Consider the following 15,124-nt stretch of genomic DNA (forward strand, 5'->3'; position numbering starts at 1 on the left):
TCAGTTTCTGGTCAATGGTAACCCCCAGGATGTTGATAGTGGGGGATTCCGTGATGATAATGCCACTGAATGTCAAGGGCAATGGTTAGATTCCCTCTTGTTGGAGATGGTCACTCCCTGGTGCATGTGGCATGAATGTTATTTGCCACTTGTCAGCACAAGCCTGGATATTGCTGCATTTGGACATGGACTGCTTCAGTATTTGAGAAGTCACATGTGGTGCTGAACATGGTGTAATCATCAGCAAACATCCCCAATTCTGACGTTATGATGGAAGGAAGGTCATTGATAAAGCAGCTGAAGATGGATGGGCCAAGGACACTACCCTGAGGAATCCATCCCCACCCCCCCACCCACCCACCCCCCCCCCCCCCCCCCCCCCCCCCCCCCCCCCCCCAATTCCCAGTGACTCCAGTTTTAGGTGTTTAAGAAGATTAAAAGCATTTGATATGGTCGAAAAAGACAACACTATTTACTCTGTGTCTGAAACAGCAGGGCAGAAACTTAAAATTCAAGCTGGGCCATAAGGGGATGATGTCAGGAAGCACCTCTTCACACAAAGGGAAGTGCAAACCTGGAATTCTCCCCCCCAAAATGGGAGGGATCAATTGAAAACTTCCAAAGCCAGGTGGAAAAAGATGCCCTTTTAGGCCAGGTTATGAAGGGTTACATAATGAAGGTGGCTGGGTGGAGTTACGTTACAGATCAATTCTGATCTAAACTGAACGATGCAACAGGCCCGAATGGTCTCCTCCAGGATTTATATTCATTTATAGGCTCACCATGCAGAAGGAAGACAAAGTTAGGTTTCACACCAGGAGCTCTACTACATCAATGCAATATGTACATGTACAACTGCCCAAGTGAGCTCCAGAACTGTGAATCCAGGATATATTTTCAGAAAACAAAATCAATCGGCGTCATTAGTCTTTACAGCGCAAACTTAGCATCTCTAATCACAACATTTTCACCAAGGGAATTAATCTCATTGACTATCAAAAACACAGGATGCTTTGCGTGACCAGCAATCTTACTTGCTTGTTTTCGGAGGAAGTAGGTATTCCCACTATGGTGACACATGTTGCAATGAAATATGTAGTTGGTCATGAACGGAAGGCATGAGCTGCAAAGAAGAAAGCCAGCAATCAGAACGAGATACAACCCCTGTTAAATATTTGCAAATGAACTTGCATTGTGGCTTCAGTGAGCACGAGTAGAAATTACTGGAGAGTGGAGTGGTTTTGTTACTGCGCGAATATGTGCACATCCCACCACAAGAACTGGGAAATTTGAATTCAGTTCATAAGATCAAAATCTGGATTAAAAAGTAATGGTGACCATGAAACTACCCAGTTGTCATGACAAATCTATCTGGTTCACTAATGTCTTTCAGAGGAGGTAATCTGCCATCCTTACCCGCTTTGGCCAATGTGTGACTCCAGATCCACAGTGATGTGCTTCATTCCAAACTGCCCTCTGAAATGGCACAGCAAGCCTCTCACTGTATTGGCGATATCTGCTCACCTCCACCTTCTCCAGGGCAATTAGGGATGGGTAACAAATGCTGGCTTTGCCAGTCACACTCACATCCCCCAAATTAATTTGAACAAAAGTCCCACAGATAATCTTAAATTACCCTCTTATGCCCCTGACAGCAGAGGCTGTGGAGGGGGTGGGGGGATGTGGAGGAGGAAATTCAATCACCAGCTGGGATTTGTGTGCTGTTTGCAAACTAGAGGCAGATGAGAGGTGAGAACACGAACTGGTACTGTCCAGTTATCAAGCAGTTTGCTGAAGCATCCCATCAGCAGTCAGACATCAACAGTGACCATCTTAGTGGGGCACCAAAGGTTGTCAGTGCCTTCACTTCCTACCCCACACTCCCCGACAATCCAATTAAAGTCTACGAAAACGTGCCATTCGGCCCAACTACTGCACATGGACATTTGTGCTCCCCATGGACCTCCTCCCACCCAATTGCATCTCATCTCTCAACATATCCTTGTATTCCTTTCTCCCTCGTGTTTATCCAGCTTCCCTCTTAAAAATGTTGAGAGTATTCACCTTAACCACTCCTTGCGAGAACAAGTTCCACATTCTCACCACACCCCTGAATTCCCTATTGGATTCATGAGTGACTATCTTGTATTTATGACCCTTAGTTTTTGTCTCCCGAGAAATGAATATGTTTTCACCATGTCTACCTTAGCAAATCCTTTCCATATTTCAAAGACCTCTATCAAGTCACTCCTCGATCTTCTCTTTTCTGGAGAGGAGAGATAGGAGAAGGTTGTTCAGTGTTCTCTGTTAAGTCGGACCCCTCACTTCTGCTACCATTCTTGTGAATCTTTCTTGCATCTTCTCCAGTCAGTCTACATTTTTTTTTTAAATAATACGGAGATCAGAATTTTTGCAGTTTCCCAAGTGTGGTCTAGTCAAGGTTCAATACGAGTTAAAAATGACTGCCCTGATTTCCAATGCTACTGCTTTAAGTTAGAGATGAAGAGAACATCTGAACCTAATTCCTCTTGTTACAAAATGCCAGGCTGATTGAGGGTCAGGTTAAAATTGGCCCTAAAGTTTCAACATATTTGACGTGCGAATACAAGAATATAATACGTCAGCTTAAATCTACATGGCTGCTATACGCCCTCAGACTGTATCCTCAGATGTGAACCCACCCTGGTGACCCAACTGCAGCACAAGCTGCAAATTACGTACGTTGTGTCCAGCCCAAATGTGTCTGCTGAGAACCATTTGACGCAGATCCCACACTGGAGCTCCACTCCGCCAAGATGGCGGACAGATTCTTCCTCCATCGCCCCTGCCTGCTGAGCATCAGTTGTTTCGGTGCTGTCGCCAGACGCCTCCTGCAAAAACAAGGGGCAATTCGAGTGTGGGACACACAAACAACTGGCAACAATTCATCATTCGGCCCGCGTGAGCAGCATGTGAGCCACTTAAGCAACAACAGGGCTGCAATAACTTGGCACTCTCTCTCTCTCTCTCCCATCCAAATGAACTAACCACCAAAGCAGTTGAAGCAGACTCCACATTGAGCAACCTCTCTCACCCATGCTGCTAATGGAGAAAATCCCCGGGGGCGGGGAGGTGAGGTGGGGGAAGAAGAGAATCCTAAGAGTCAATCAGCAGGAGTTTGCTGACATGGCCCCTCTTGGTTCAATGCCATTACCATTGCTGAATTCCCCACCAGTAACATCTTGATGGGTTACCATTTACCAGAAGCTGAACTGGACTAGCCATATAAAATCTGTGGCTACAAGAGCAGGTCAGAGGCTAGGAATTCTGCAATGAGTAACTCACCTGACTCCTCAAAGCCTGTCCACCATCTACAAAGCACAAGTCAGGAGTGTGATGCAATTCTCTCCACTTGCCTGCATCAGTCCAGCTCCCTCAACACTCAAGAAGCTTGGCACTATCAAAGCAGCCTGCTTGATTGGCACCACATCCACAAACATTCACCCCCTTTACCACTGGCACACAGTAGCAGCAGTGTATACCATCTACAAGATGCACTGCAGGAACTTGCTAAGGATTCTCACACAGCACCTTCCAAACCCATGATCTCCAGCATCTAGAAGGACAAGGGCAGCAGATACATGGGAACACCACCACCTGGAAGTTTCCCTCCAAGTCACTCACCATCGTGACTTGGAAATATATCACTGTTCCTTCACTGTCACTGGGTCCAAATCCTGGAACTCCCTCCTGGACAGGACAGAGAGTGGCTTTACCACATCAACCGTAGCTATTCAAGGCAGCTTAACCCCACCTTCTTGGGATAACTCAGGGAGGCTCCTGCCACCTTTGTTCAGACATGATAATGAATTAAAACTGCCAGGAGTTTAATCTCGCTTTTAAATGCAGGAGTATGGAAATTTTTTGACCAAGTGGGCAACTTTGCGTGTTAGCTGAAACATGTCTTCCAAGGCGTCTCAACAGCCAGGGAGGTGCCTGTGCTAATGTGCTGCACAATCACAAATTGTCCACAAGGCTCATGAGTATGTGATCAGGAGAGTGAGCACTGGGAAGTTTCCCCATTTTGAACCAGGACACAACAAACACCTCATCTGCTTACTCGGAACCGAGCAGGGCTCAGATACAGGCGATTCCCCAGGTCACACCTGATCAGAGTAAAACACACAGACTTACGATATCTTTGCCAACAGAGGACTCCGTCTCCATTGTCACAACTATGTCAGCCATTGTGGGCTCACTGAAAAGAAAACAAACGGATTGTTATTGAACACTGCAGTGATCAGAGGATAGCTGTGACTCAGTTAGAACAAAATACTCAGGACAACTTCTGCACATGGCTGGTTAACGAACTCAACACAATTTTCTTCAGAACACACCGTTTCAGCTTCAGCTGGAGTATTCCAACCAAGTCTGGGTGCTACATTTTAGGAAGGGTGTCAGGGCTTAGGAGAGGAAGTAAGTGATTTCCCAGGGTGGGTACTGGGGATGAGGGGAAACTGAAGCTGGGATTGAGGGCAGGTTCCATCGAGATGTTGAAAATTCTGAGGGTTTTTCATCGAGTAAACAAACAAGAAATTGTTTCCATTGGGAGGGGGGTCAGGTGTCACTGACTTAAGATAATTGGCAGAGAACTGAGAGAGGGCTTGAGGCGACTATTTTCCAAAGAATTTTTACCACACATTGTGACTTGTTGTGATCCAGAATAAACTTCCTGACAGGGTGGTGGAAGCTGATTCTGGACAGTAACTTTTGAAAGGGAACAGGAGAAATACTTGATGGGCGAACAGCCCTCCGTCTCACAAGACAATGGCTTGCGCATGGTGGTCAACTCTTCATCAAGCTTTGCCTGGTGTAGTTCAGGAGCTCCACTCTGACATGGCAGTCTCTGCTACATTTGCTGCAGAGGAAGTCGGTGTGCTGAAAAGGTGCACGATTTGCTGGTGTCTGTTTTCTCTGAGAACTCTGTTGGCCAGCTGAGCTTCCTGTTTCTGCTCGCCTTGTCCAACGCCCTTTCAAATCATCAGCCTCCAAAGGCCATGGACGTCAGTCACTGTATCCTAGGTCTCTGTCTCCTAAACACTAGAACAAAGAAAATATCTGCAGGACAGAGAGAAGCAGAGGGGAATTGGGGGCAGGACAGAGAGAAGCAGAGGGGAGGGCGGAGCAGCTGGGGGGCGGGCCAGATGTGGGGGGGAGGGACAGATGTGGGGGGGGGGGGAGGGGCAGAGTCAGACGTTTGGGGGAAGGGGAGGGACATGGACGGATGTGGGGTAGGGGTGAGAGAGAAATGGGGACCTGTGTGGGGCTTAGGGGGGGGAGAGAGAGATGGGGACCCGTGCGGGACTTGGGGGGGGGAAGAGAGAGATGGGGACCCGTGCGGGGCTTGGGGGGGGGGGGGGGGGGGGGGGGGGGGGGAGAGAGAGAGAGAGAGAGAGAGAGAGAGAGAGAGAGGTGGGGACCCGTGCGGGGCTGGGGGGGGGAGAGAGAGATGGGGACCCGTGCGGATCTGGGGGGTGGAGAGAGAGAGAGATGGGGGGGGGGGGGGAGAGAGAGAGTGATGAGGGGGCGGAGAGAGCGACGAGGGGGCGGAGAGAGCGACGAGGGGGCGGAGAGAGCGACGAGGGGGCGGAGAGAGCGACGAGGGGGCGGAGAGAGAGCGACGAGGGGGCGGAGAGAGAGCGACGAGGGGGCGGAGAGAGAGCGACGAGGGGGGGGAGAGAGAGCGACGAGGGGGGGGAGAGAGAGAGACGAGGGGGGAGAGAGAGAGAGACACGAGGGGGGAGAGAGAGAGAGACGAGGGGGGAGAGAGAGAGAGACGAGGGGGGAGAGAGAGAGAGAGAGATGAGGGGAGAGAGAGAGAGAGAGATGAGGGGAGAGAGAGAGAGAGAGAGATGAGGGGGGAGAGAGAGAGAGAGATGAGGACCCGTGCGGGGCTTGTGAGGGAGAGAGAGATGGGGACCCGTGCGGGGCTGGGGGGGGGAGAGAGAGATGGGGACCCGTGCGGATCTGGGGGGTGGAGAGAGAGAGAGATGAGGGGAGGGGGGAGAGAGAGTGATGAGGGGGCGGAGAGAGCGACGAGGGGGCGGAGAGAGCGACGAGGGGGGGGAGAGAGAGAGACGAGGGGGGGGAGAGAGAGAGACGAGGGGGGAGAGAGAGAGAGACGAGGGGGGGAGAGAGAGAGAGACGAGGGGGGAGAGAGAGAGAGACGAGGGGGGGAGAGAGAGAGAGACGAGGGGGGAGAGAGAGAGAGACGAGGGGGGAGAGAGAGAGAGACGAGGGGGGAGAGAGAGAGAGAGACGAGGGGGGAGAGAGAGAGCGACGAGGGGGGAGAGAGAGGGCGACGCGGGGGGAGAGAGAGAGAGACGAGGGGGGAGAGAGAGAGAGAGACGAGGGGGGGAGAGAGAGAGAGAGATGAGGGGGGAGAGAGAGAGAGAGATGAGGGGGGAGAGAGAGAGAGAGATGAGGGGGGAGAGAGAGAGATGAGGGGGGAGAGAGATGAGGGGGGGAGAGAGATGAGGGGGGGAGAGAGATGAGGGGGGGTAGAGAGATGAGGGGGGGTAGAGAGATGGGGGTAGAGAGATGGGGGAGAGAGATGGGGGAGAGAGATGGGGGAGAGAGGTGGTGTGGGGGAGAGAGGTGGTGTGGGGGAGAGAGGTGGTGTGGGGGAGAGAGGTGGTGTGGGGGAGAGAGGTGGTGTGGGGGAGAGAGGTGGTGTGGGGGAGAGAGGTGGTGTGGGGGAGAGAGATGGTGTGGGGGAGAGAGATGGTGTGGGGGAGAGAGATGGTGTGGGGGAGAGAGATGGTGTGGGGGAGAGAGGTGGTGTGGGGGAGAGAGGTGGTGTGGGGGAGAGAGGTGGTGTGGGGGAGAGAGGTGGTGTGGGGGAGAGAGGTGGTGTGGGGGAGAGAGGTGGTGTGGGGGAGAGAGGTGGTGTGGGGGAGAGAGGTGGTGTGGGGGAGATGAGGTGGGGGGGGGGAGAGAGATGAGGAGAGAGAGAGATGGTGTGGGGGAGATGAGGTGGGGGGGGAGAGAGATGGTGTGGGGGAGATGAGGTGGGGGGGGAGAGAGATGAGGGGGGAGAGAGATGGGGGGGAGAGAGATGGGGGGGGAGAGAGATGGTGTGGGGGAGAGAGATGGTGTGGGGGAGAGAGATGGTGTGGGGGAGAGAGATGGTGTGGGGGAGAGAGATGGTGTGGGGGAGAGAGATGGTGTGGGGGAGAGAGATGGTGTGGGGGAGAGATGGTGTGGGGGAGAGAGATGGTGTGGGGGAGAGAGATGAGGCGGGGAGAGAGATGGTGTGGGGGAGAGAGATGGTGTGGGGGAGAGAGATGAGGGGGGAGAGAGATGAGGGGGGAGAGAGATGAGGGGGGAGAGAGGTGGTGTGGGGGAGATGAGGTGGGGGGGAGATGAGGTGGGGGGGAGATGAGGTGGGGGGGAGATGAGGTGGGGGGGAGATGAGGTGGTGTGGGGGAGAGAGATGGTGTGGGGGAGAGAGATGAGGGGGGAGAGAGATGGTGTGGGGGAGAGAGATGAGGGGGGAGAGAGGTGGTGTGGGGGAGAGAGATGAGGGGGGAGAGAGATGGTGTGGGGGAGAGAGATGAGGGGGGAGAGAGATGGTGTGGGGGAGAGAGATGAGGGGGGAGAGAGATGGTGTGGGAGAGAGAGATGGTGTGGGGGAGAGAGATGAGGGGGGAGAGAGATGGTGTGGGGGAGAGAGATGAGGGGGGAGAGAGATGGTGTGGGGGAGAGAGATGGTGTGGGGGAGAGAGATGGTGTGGGGGAGAGAGATGGTGTGGGGGAGAGAGATGGTGTGGGGGAGAGAGATGGTGTGGGGGAGAGAGATGGTGTGGGGGAGAGAGATGGTGTGGGGGAGAGAGATGGTGTGGGGGAGAGAGATGGTGTGGGGGAGAGAGATGGTGTGGGGGAGAGAGATGGTGTGGGGGAGAGAGATGGTGTGGGGGAGAGAGATGGGGGGGGGAGAGAGATGGGGGGGGGAGAGAGATGGGGGGGGGAGAGAGATGGGGGGGGGAGAGAGATGGTGTGGGGGAGAGAGATGAGGGGGGAGAGAGATGGTGTGGGGGAGAGAGATGGTGTGGGGGAGAGAGATGAGGGGGGAGAGAGATGGTGTGGGGGAGAGAGATGAGGGGGGAGAGAGATGGTGTGGGGGAGAGAGATGGTGTGGGGGAGAGAGATGGTGTGGGGGAGATGAGGTGGGGGGGGAGAGAGATGGTGTGGGGGAGATGAGGTGGGGGGGGAGAGAGATGGTGTGGGGGAGATGAGGTGGGGGGGGAGAGAGATGGTGTGGGGGAGATGAGGTGGGGGGGGAGAGAGATGGTGTGGGGGAGATGAGGTGGGGGGGGGAGAGAGATGGTGTGGGGGAGATGAGGTGGGGGGGGAGAGAGATGGTGTGGGGGAGATGAGGTGGGGGGGGGAGAGATGGTGTGGGGGAGATGAGGTGGGGGGGGAGAGAGATGGTGTGGGGGAGATGAGGTGGGGGGGGAGAGAGATGGTGTGGGGGAGATGAGGTGGGGGGGGAGAGAGATGGTGTGGGGGAGATGAGGTTGGGGGGGAGAGAGATGGTGTGGGGGAGATGAGGTGGGGGGGGAGAGAGATGGTGTGGGGGAGATGAGGTGGGGGGGGAGAGAGATGGTGTGGGGAGATGAGGTGGGGGAGATGAGGTGGGGGGGGAGAGAGATGGTGTGGGGGAGATGAGGTGGGGGGGGAGAGAGATGGTGTGGGGGAGATGAGGTGGCGGGGGAGAGAGATGGTGTGGGGGAGATGAGGTGGGGGGGGGAGAGAGATGGTGTGGGGGAGATGAGGTGGGGGGGGAGAGAGATGGTGTGGGGGAGATGAGGTGGGGGGGGAGAGAGATGAGGTGGGGGGGGAGAGAGATGGTGTGGGGGGGGAGAGAGATGGTGTGGGGGGGGAGAGAGATGGTGTGGGGGAGAGAGATGGTGTGGGGGAGAGAGATGGTGTGGGGGAGAGAGATGGTGTGGGGGAGAGAGATGGGGGAGAGAGAGATGAGGCGGGGAGAGAGATGAGGAGGGAGAGAGATGGTGTGGGGGAGAGAGATGGTGTGGGGGAGAGAGATGGTGTGGGGGAGAGAGATGGTGTGGGGGAGAGAGATGGTGTGGGGGAGAGAGATGGTGTGGGGGAGAGAGATGGTGTGGGGGAGAGAGATGGTGTGGGGGAGAGAGATGGTGTGGGGGAGAGAGATGGTGTGGGGGAGAGAGATGGTGTGGGGGAGAGAGATGGTGTGGGGGAGAGAGATGGTGTGGGGGAGAGAGATGGTGTGGGGGAGAGAGATGGTGTGGGGGAGAGAGATGGTGTGGGGGAGAGAGATGGTGTGGGGGAGAGAGATGGTGTGGGGGAGAGAGATGGTGTGGGGGAGAGAGATGGTGTGGGGGAGAGAGATGGTGTGGGGGAGAGAGATGGTGTGGGGGAGAGAGATGGTGTGGGGGAGAGAGATGGTGTGGGGGAGAGAGATGGTGTGGGGGAGAGAGATGGTGTGGGGGAGAGAGATGGTGTGGGGGAGAGAGATGGTGTGGGGGAGAGAGATGGTGTGGGGAGAGAGATGGTGTGGGGGAGAGAGATGGTGTGGGGGAGAGAGATGGTGTGGGGGAGAGAGATGGTGTGGGGGAGAGAGATGGTGTGGGGGAGAGAGATGGTGTGGGGGAGAGAGATGGTGTGGGGGAGAGAGATGGTGTGGGGGAGAGAGATGGTGTGGGGGAGAGAGATGGTGTGGGGGAGAGAGATGGTGTGGGGGAGAGAGATGGTGTGGGGGAGAGAGATGGTGTGGGGGAGAGAGATGGTGTGGGGGAGAGAGATGGTGTGGGGGAGAGAGATGGTGTGGGGGAGAGAGATGGTGTGGGGGAGAGAGATGGTGTGGGGGAGAGAGATGGTGTGGGGGAGAGAGATGGTGTGGGGGGAGAGAGATGGTGTGGGGGAGAGAGATGGTGTGGGGGAGAGAGATGGTGTGGGGAGAGAGATGGTGTGGGGGAGAGAGATGGTGTGGGGGAGAGAGATGGTGTGGGGGAGAGAGATGGTGTGGGGGAGAGAGATGGTGTGGGGGAGAGAGATGGTGTGGGGGAGAGAGATGGTGTGGGGGAGAGAGATGGTGTGGGGGAGAGAGATGGTGTGGGGGAGAGAGATGGTGTGGGGGAGAGAGATGGTGTGGGGGAGAGAGATGGTGTGGGGGAGAGAGATGGTGTGGGGGAGAGAGATGGTGTGGGGGAGAGAGATGGTGTGGGGGAGAGAGATGGTGTGGGGGAGAGAGATGGTGTGGGGGAGAGAGATGGTGTGGGGGAGAGAGATGGTGTGGGGGAGAGAGATGGTGTGGGGGAGAGAGATGGTGTGGGGGAGAGAGATGGTGTGGGGGAGAGAGATGGTGTGGGGGAGAGAGATGGTGTGGGGGAGAGAGATGGTGTGGGGGAGAGAGATGGTGTGGGGGAGAGAGATGGTGTGGGGGAGAGAGATGGTGTGGGGGAGAGAGATGGTGTGGGGGAGAGAGATGGTGTGGGGGAGAGAGATGGTGTGGGGGAGAGAGATGGTGTGGGGGAGAGAGATGGTGTGGGGAGAGAGAGATGAGGCGGGGAGAGAGATGAGGAGGGAGAGAGATGGTGTGGGGGAGAGAGATGGTGTGGGGGAGAGAGATGGGGGGGAGAGAGATGAGGAGGGAGAGAGATGGTGTGGGGGAGAGAGATGGTGTGGGGGAGAGAGATGGTGTGGGGGAGAGAGATGGGGGAGAGAGAGATGAGGCGGGGGAGAGAGATGAGGAGGGAGAGAGATGGTGTGGGGGAGAGAGATGAGGAGGGAGAGAGAGATGGTGTGGGGAGAGAGAGATGGGGGAGAGAGAGATGAGGCGGGGAGAGAGATGAGGAGGGAGAGAGATGGTGTGGGGGAGAGAGATGAGGAGGAGAGAGATGGGTGGGGAGAGAGATGGTGTGGGGAGAGAGATGGTGTGGGGGAGAGAGATGGTGTGGGGGAGAGAGATGGTGTGGGGAGGAGAGAGATGGTGTGGGGGAGAGAGAATGGTGTGGGGGAGAGAGATGGTGTGGGGGAGAGAGATGGTGTGGGGAGAGAGATGGTGTGGGGGAGAGAGATGGTGTGGGGGAGAGAGATGGTGTGGGGGAGAGAGATGGTGTGGGGGAGAGAGATGGTGTGGGGGAGAGAGATGGTGTGGGGGAGAGAGATGGTGTGGGGGAGAGAGATGAGGGGGGAGAGAGATGGTGTGGGGGAGATGAGGTGGTGTGGGGGAGAGAGATGAGGGGGGAGAGAGATGGTGTGGGGGAGAGAGATGGTGTGGGAGAGAGAGATGGTGTGGGGGAGATGAGGTGGTGTGGGGGAGATGAGGTGGTGTGGGGGAGATGAGGTGGTGTGGGGGAGATGAGGTGGTGGGGGGGAGATGAGGTGGTGGGGGGGAGAGAGATGAGGGGGGAGAGAGAGATGAGGGGGGAGAGAGATGGTGTGGGGGAGAGAGATGGTGTGGGGGAGAGAGATGGTGTGGGAGAGATGAGGTGGGGGGGAGATGAGGTGGGGGGGAGATGAGGTGGGGGGGGGGGGAGATGGGGGAGAGAGATGGTGTGGGGGAGAGAGATGGTGTGGGGGAGAGAGATGGTGTGGGGGAGAGAGATGGTGTGGGGGAGAGAGATGGGGGAGAGAGATGGTGTGGGGGAGAGAGATGGGGGAGAGAGAGATGAGGCGGGGAGAGAGATGGTGTGGGGGAGAGAGATGAGGAGGGAGAGAGATGGTGTGGGGGAGATGAGGTGGTGTGGGGGAGAGAGATGAGGGGGGAGAGAGAGATGAGGGGGGAGAGAGATGGTGTGGGGGAGAGAGATGGTGTGGGAGAGATGAGGTGGGGGGGAGATGAGGTGGGGGGGAGATGAGGTGGGGGGGGGGGGAGATGGGGGAGAGAGATGGTGTGGGGGAGAGAGATGGGGGAGAGAGATGGGGGGAGAGAGATGGCGGGGAGAGAGATGGCGGGGAGAGAGATGGCGGGGAGAGAGATGGTGGGGAGAGAGATGGCGGGGAGAGAGATGGTGTGGGGGAGAGAGATGGTGTGGGGGAGAGAGATGGTGTGGGGGGAGAGAGATGGTGTGGGGGAGAGAGATGGTGTGGGGGAGAGAGATGGTGTGGGGGAGAGAGATGGTGTGGGGGAGAGAGATGGTGTGGGGGAGAGAGATGGTGTGGGGGAGAGAGATGGTGTGGGGGAGAGAGATGGTGTGGGGGAGAGAGATGGTGTGGGGGAGAGAGATGGTGTGGGGGAGAGAGATGGTGTGGGGGAGAGAGATGGTGTGGGGGAGAGAGATGGTGTGGGGGAGAGAGATGGTGTGGGGGAGAGAGATGGTGTGGGGGAGAGAGATGGTGTGGGGGAGAGAGATGGTGTGGGGGAGAGAGATGGTGTGGGGGAGAGAGATGGTGTGGGGGAGAGAGATGGTGTGGGGGAGAGAGATGGTGTGGGGGAGAGAGATGGTGTGGGGAGAGAGATGGTGTGGGGGAGAGAGATGGTGTGGGGGAGAGAGATGGTGTGGGGGAGAGAGATGGTGTGGGGGAGAGAGATGGTGTGGGGGAGAGAGATGGTGTGGGGGAGAGAGATGGTGTGGGGGAGAGAGATGGTGTGGGGGAGAGAGATGGTGTGGGGGAGAGAGATGGTGTGGGGGAGAGAGATGGTGTGGGGAGGAGAGAGATGGGGGAGAGAGATGGTGTGGGGGAGAGAGATGGGGGAGAGAGAGATGAGGCGGTGAGAGAGATGAGGAGGGAGAGAGATGGTGTGGGGGGAGGAGAGATGGTGTGGGGGAGAGAGATGGTGTGGGGGAGAGAGATGGGGGAGAGAGAGATGAGGCGGGGGAGAGAGATGAGGAGGGAGAGAGATGGTGTGAGGGAGAGAGATGGTGTGGGGGAGAGAGATGGTGTGGGGGAGAGAGATGGTGTGGGGGAGAGAGATGGGGGAGAGAGAGATGAGGCGGGGAGAGAGATGAGGAGGGAGAGAGATGGTGTGGGGGAGAGAGATGAGGAGGGAGAGAGAGATGGTGTGGGGGAGAGAGATGGGGGAGAGAGAGATGAGGCGGGGAGAGAGATGAGGAGGGAGAGAGATGGTGTGGGGGAGAGAGATGAGGAGGGAGAGAGATGGTGTGGGGGAGAGAGATGGTGTGGGGGAGAGAGATGGTGTGGGGGAGAGAGATGGTGTGGGGAGAGAGATGGTGTGGGGGAGAGAGATGGAGGGGGGGAGAGAGATGGTGTGGGGGAGAGAGATGGTGTGGGGGAGAGAGATGGTGTGGGGGAGAGAGATGGTGTGGGGGAGAGAGATGGTGTGGGGGAGAGAGATGGTGTGGGGGAGAGAGATGGTGTGGGGGAGAGAGATGGTGTGGGGGAGAGAGATGGTGTGGGGGAGATGAGATGGTGTGGGGGAGATGAGATGGTGTGGGGGAGAGAGATGAGGGGGGAGAGAGATGGTGTGGGGGAGAGAGATGGTGTGGGAGAGAGAGATGGTGTGGGGGAGAGAGATGGTGTGGGGGAGATGAGGTGGTGTGGGGGAGATGAGGTGGTGTGGGGGAGATGAGGTGGTGGGGGGGAGATGAGGTGGTGGTGGGGAGATGAGGTGGTGGGGGGGAGAGAGATGAGGGGGGAGAGAGAGATGAGGGGGGAGAGAGATGGTGTGGGGGAGAGAGATGGTGTGGGGGAGAGAGATGGTGTGGGAGAGATGAGGTGGGGGGGAGATGAGGTGGGGGGGGGGGAGATGGGGGAGAGAGATGGGGGAGAGAGATGGTGTGGGGGAGAGAGATGGTGTGGGGGAGAGAGATGGGGGAGAGAGAGATGAGGCGGGGAGAGAGATGGTGTGGGGGAGAGAGATGAGGAGGGAGAGAGATGGTGTGGGGGAGAGAGATGGTGTGGGGGAGATGAGGTGGTGTGGGGGAGAGAGATGAGGGGGGAGAGAGAGATGAGGCGGGGAGAGAGATGGTGTGGGGGAGAGAGATGAGGAGGGAGAGAGATGGTGTGGGGGAGAGAGATGGTGTGGGGGAGAGAGATGGTGTGGGGGAGAGAGATGGGGGAGAGAGATGGTGTGGGGGAGAGAGATGGTGTGGGAGAGTTGAGGTGGGGGGGAGATGAGGTGGGGGGGAGATGAGGTGGGGGGGGGGAGATGGGGGAGAGAGATGGTGTGGGGGAGAGAGATGGGGGAGAGAGATGGTGTGGGGAGAGAGATGGGGGAGAGAGATGGTGTGGGGGAGAGAGATGGGGGAGAGAGATGGTGTGGGGGAGAGATGAGGGGGGGGAGAGAGATGGTGTGGGGGAGAGAGATGGTGTGGGGGAGATGAGGTGGGGGGGGAGAGAGATGAGGGGGGAGAGAGATGGTGTGGGGGAGAGAGATGAGGGGGGAGATGAGGTGGGGGGGAGATGAGGTGGGGGGGGGGGGGAGATGGGGAGCGGGTCACACCGGCCGACCCTCACCTTGCTCCCCCGGCTCCGACCGCTCCTGGACTCTCTCCTCCCGCTCCCGCCGCCGCCGCCGCCATCTTACTGCGCGTTCCCGATCTCGCGAGAACTCCGGGCGCGCGCCATCCGCCCCGCCCCCGGGCGCGCAGCTCTTAAAGAGCCCGCCTTGTCGGCGGACAAAAATTCCCCACAGTCCCCGCCCCCGCCCCCGCCCTCCTGCCCTCCACCCCGCCCTCCTCCTCGGCCCCGCCCCCACTGCTCCCGGCTCCGCCCCCACCGACCCCGGCCCCGCCCCCTTGGCTGTAATTGAGGTTGAGTCTCTTCAATCTCCCCATCCCCATCTCACCCAGCAGAGCAACTCTCTTGCTGAAATTCATTCTGGAAATTGTCTTTAATTCTCTTTTAAATACTTCCCCCCCCCCCCTCCCCAACCAAAAAAGTTCCTCAACAGTGCACAGTCCGATCCCACTATAGGTTGACAGTTGTTTGGATTCTGGCTGCTCCTTGACAACGTCCCCTTCAATCTGGTATCTCATGGCCGGAACCATGACATGGGATTCAGGAAGAAGGAATTTTCCCCCACTCAACCCACCCACCGCTTGTCACCTCCTCCCCCCCCCCCCCCAACCCCACCCCAACCTCCACACCCGACAACTTTCCACTCAATAATAATTCCACAGTCATTTAATCTTCCTGT

General features: G+C 57.4%; 1 protein-coding gene across 4 annotated transcripts in view; it reads right to left on the minus strand.

The window, feature by feature from the left end:
* ash2l (ash2 like, histone lysine methyltransferase complex subunit) overlaps positions 1-14,557 on the minus strand; it is a 47,377-nt gene extending 32,820 nt beyond the window's left edge. For 2 of the 4 annotated variants that reach the window (XM_041209739.1, XM_041209736.1), the window contains exons 1-4: positions 14,443-14,557; positions 4,174-4,237; positions 2,722-2,870; positions 1,035-1,123 (exon numbers count right to left, since the gene is read on the minus strand). In XM_041209739.1, the coding sequence (XP_041065673.1) occupies positions 1,035-1,123; positions 2,722-2,870; positions 4,174-4,237; positions 14,443-14,507 (367 nt within the window). In that variant the 5' untranslated portion in view covers positions 14,508-14,557. Of the gene's footprint in view, positions 1-1,034; positions 1,124-2,204; positions 2,373-2,721; positions 2,871-4,173; positions 4,238-14,442 lie in introns of those variants that run through there. The other 2 variants (XM_041209737.1, XM_041209740.1) reach the window with 2 other exon arrangements.
* Positions 14,558-15,124: the final 567 nt, after the last annotated feature.

Source organism: Carcharodon carcharias, chromosome 17, assembly GCF_017639515.1.
Source record: "Carcharodon carcharias isolate sCarCar2 chromosome 17, sCarCar2.pri, whole genome shotgun sequence".
In the NCBI taxonomy this organism is placed as follows: Eukaryota; Metazoa; Chordata; class Chondrichthyes; order Lamniformes; family Lamnidae; genus Carcharodon; species Carcharodon carcharias.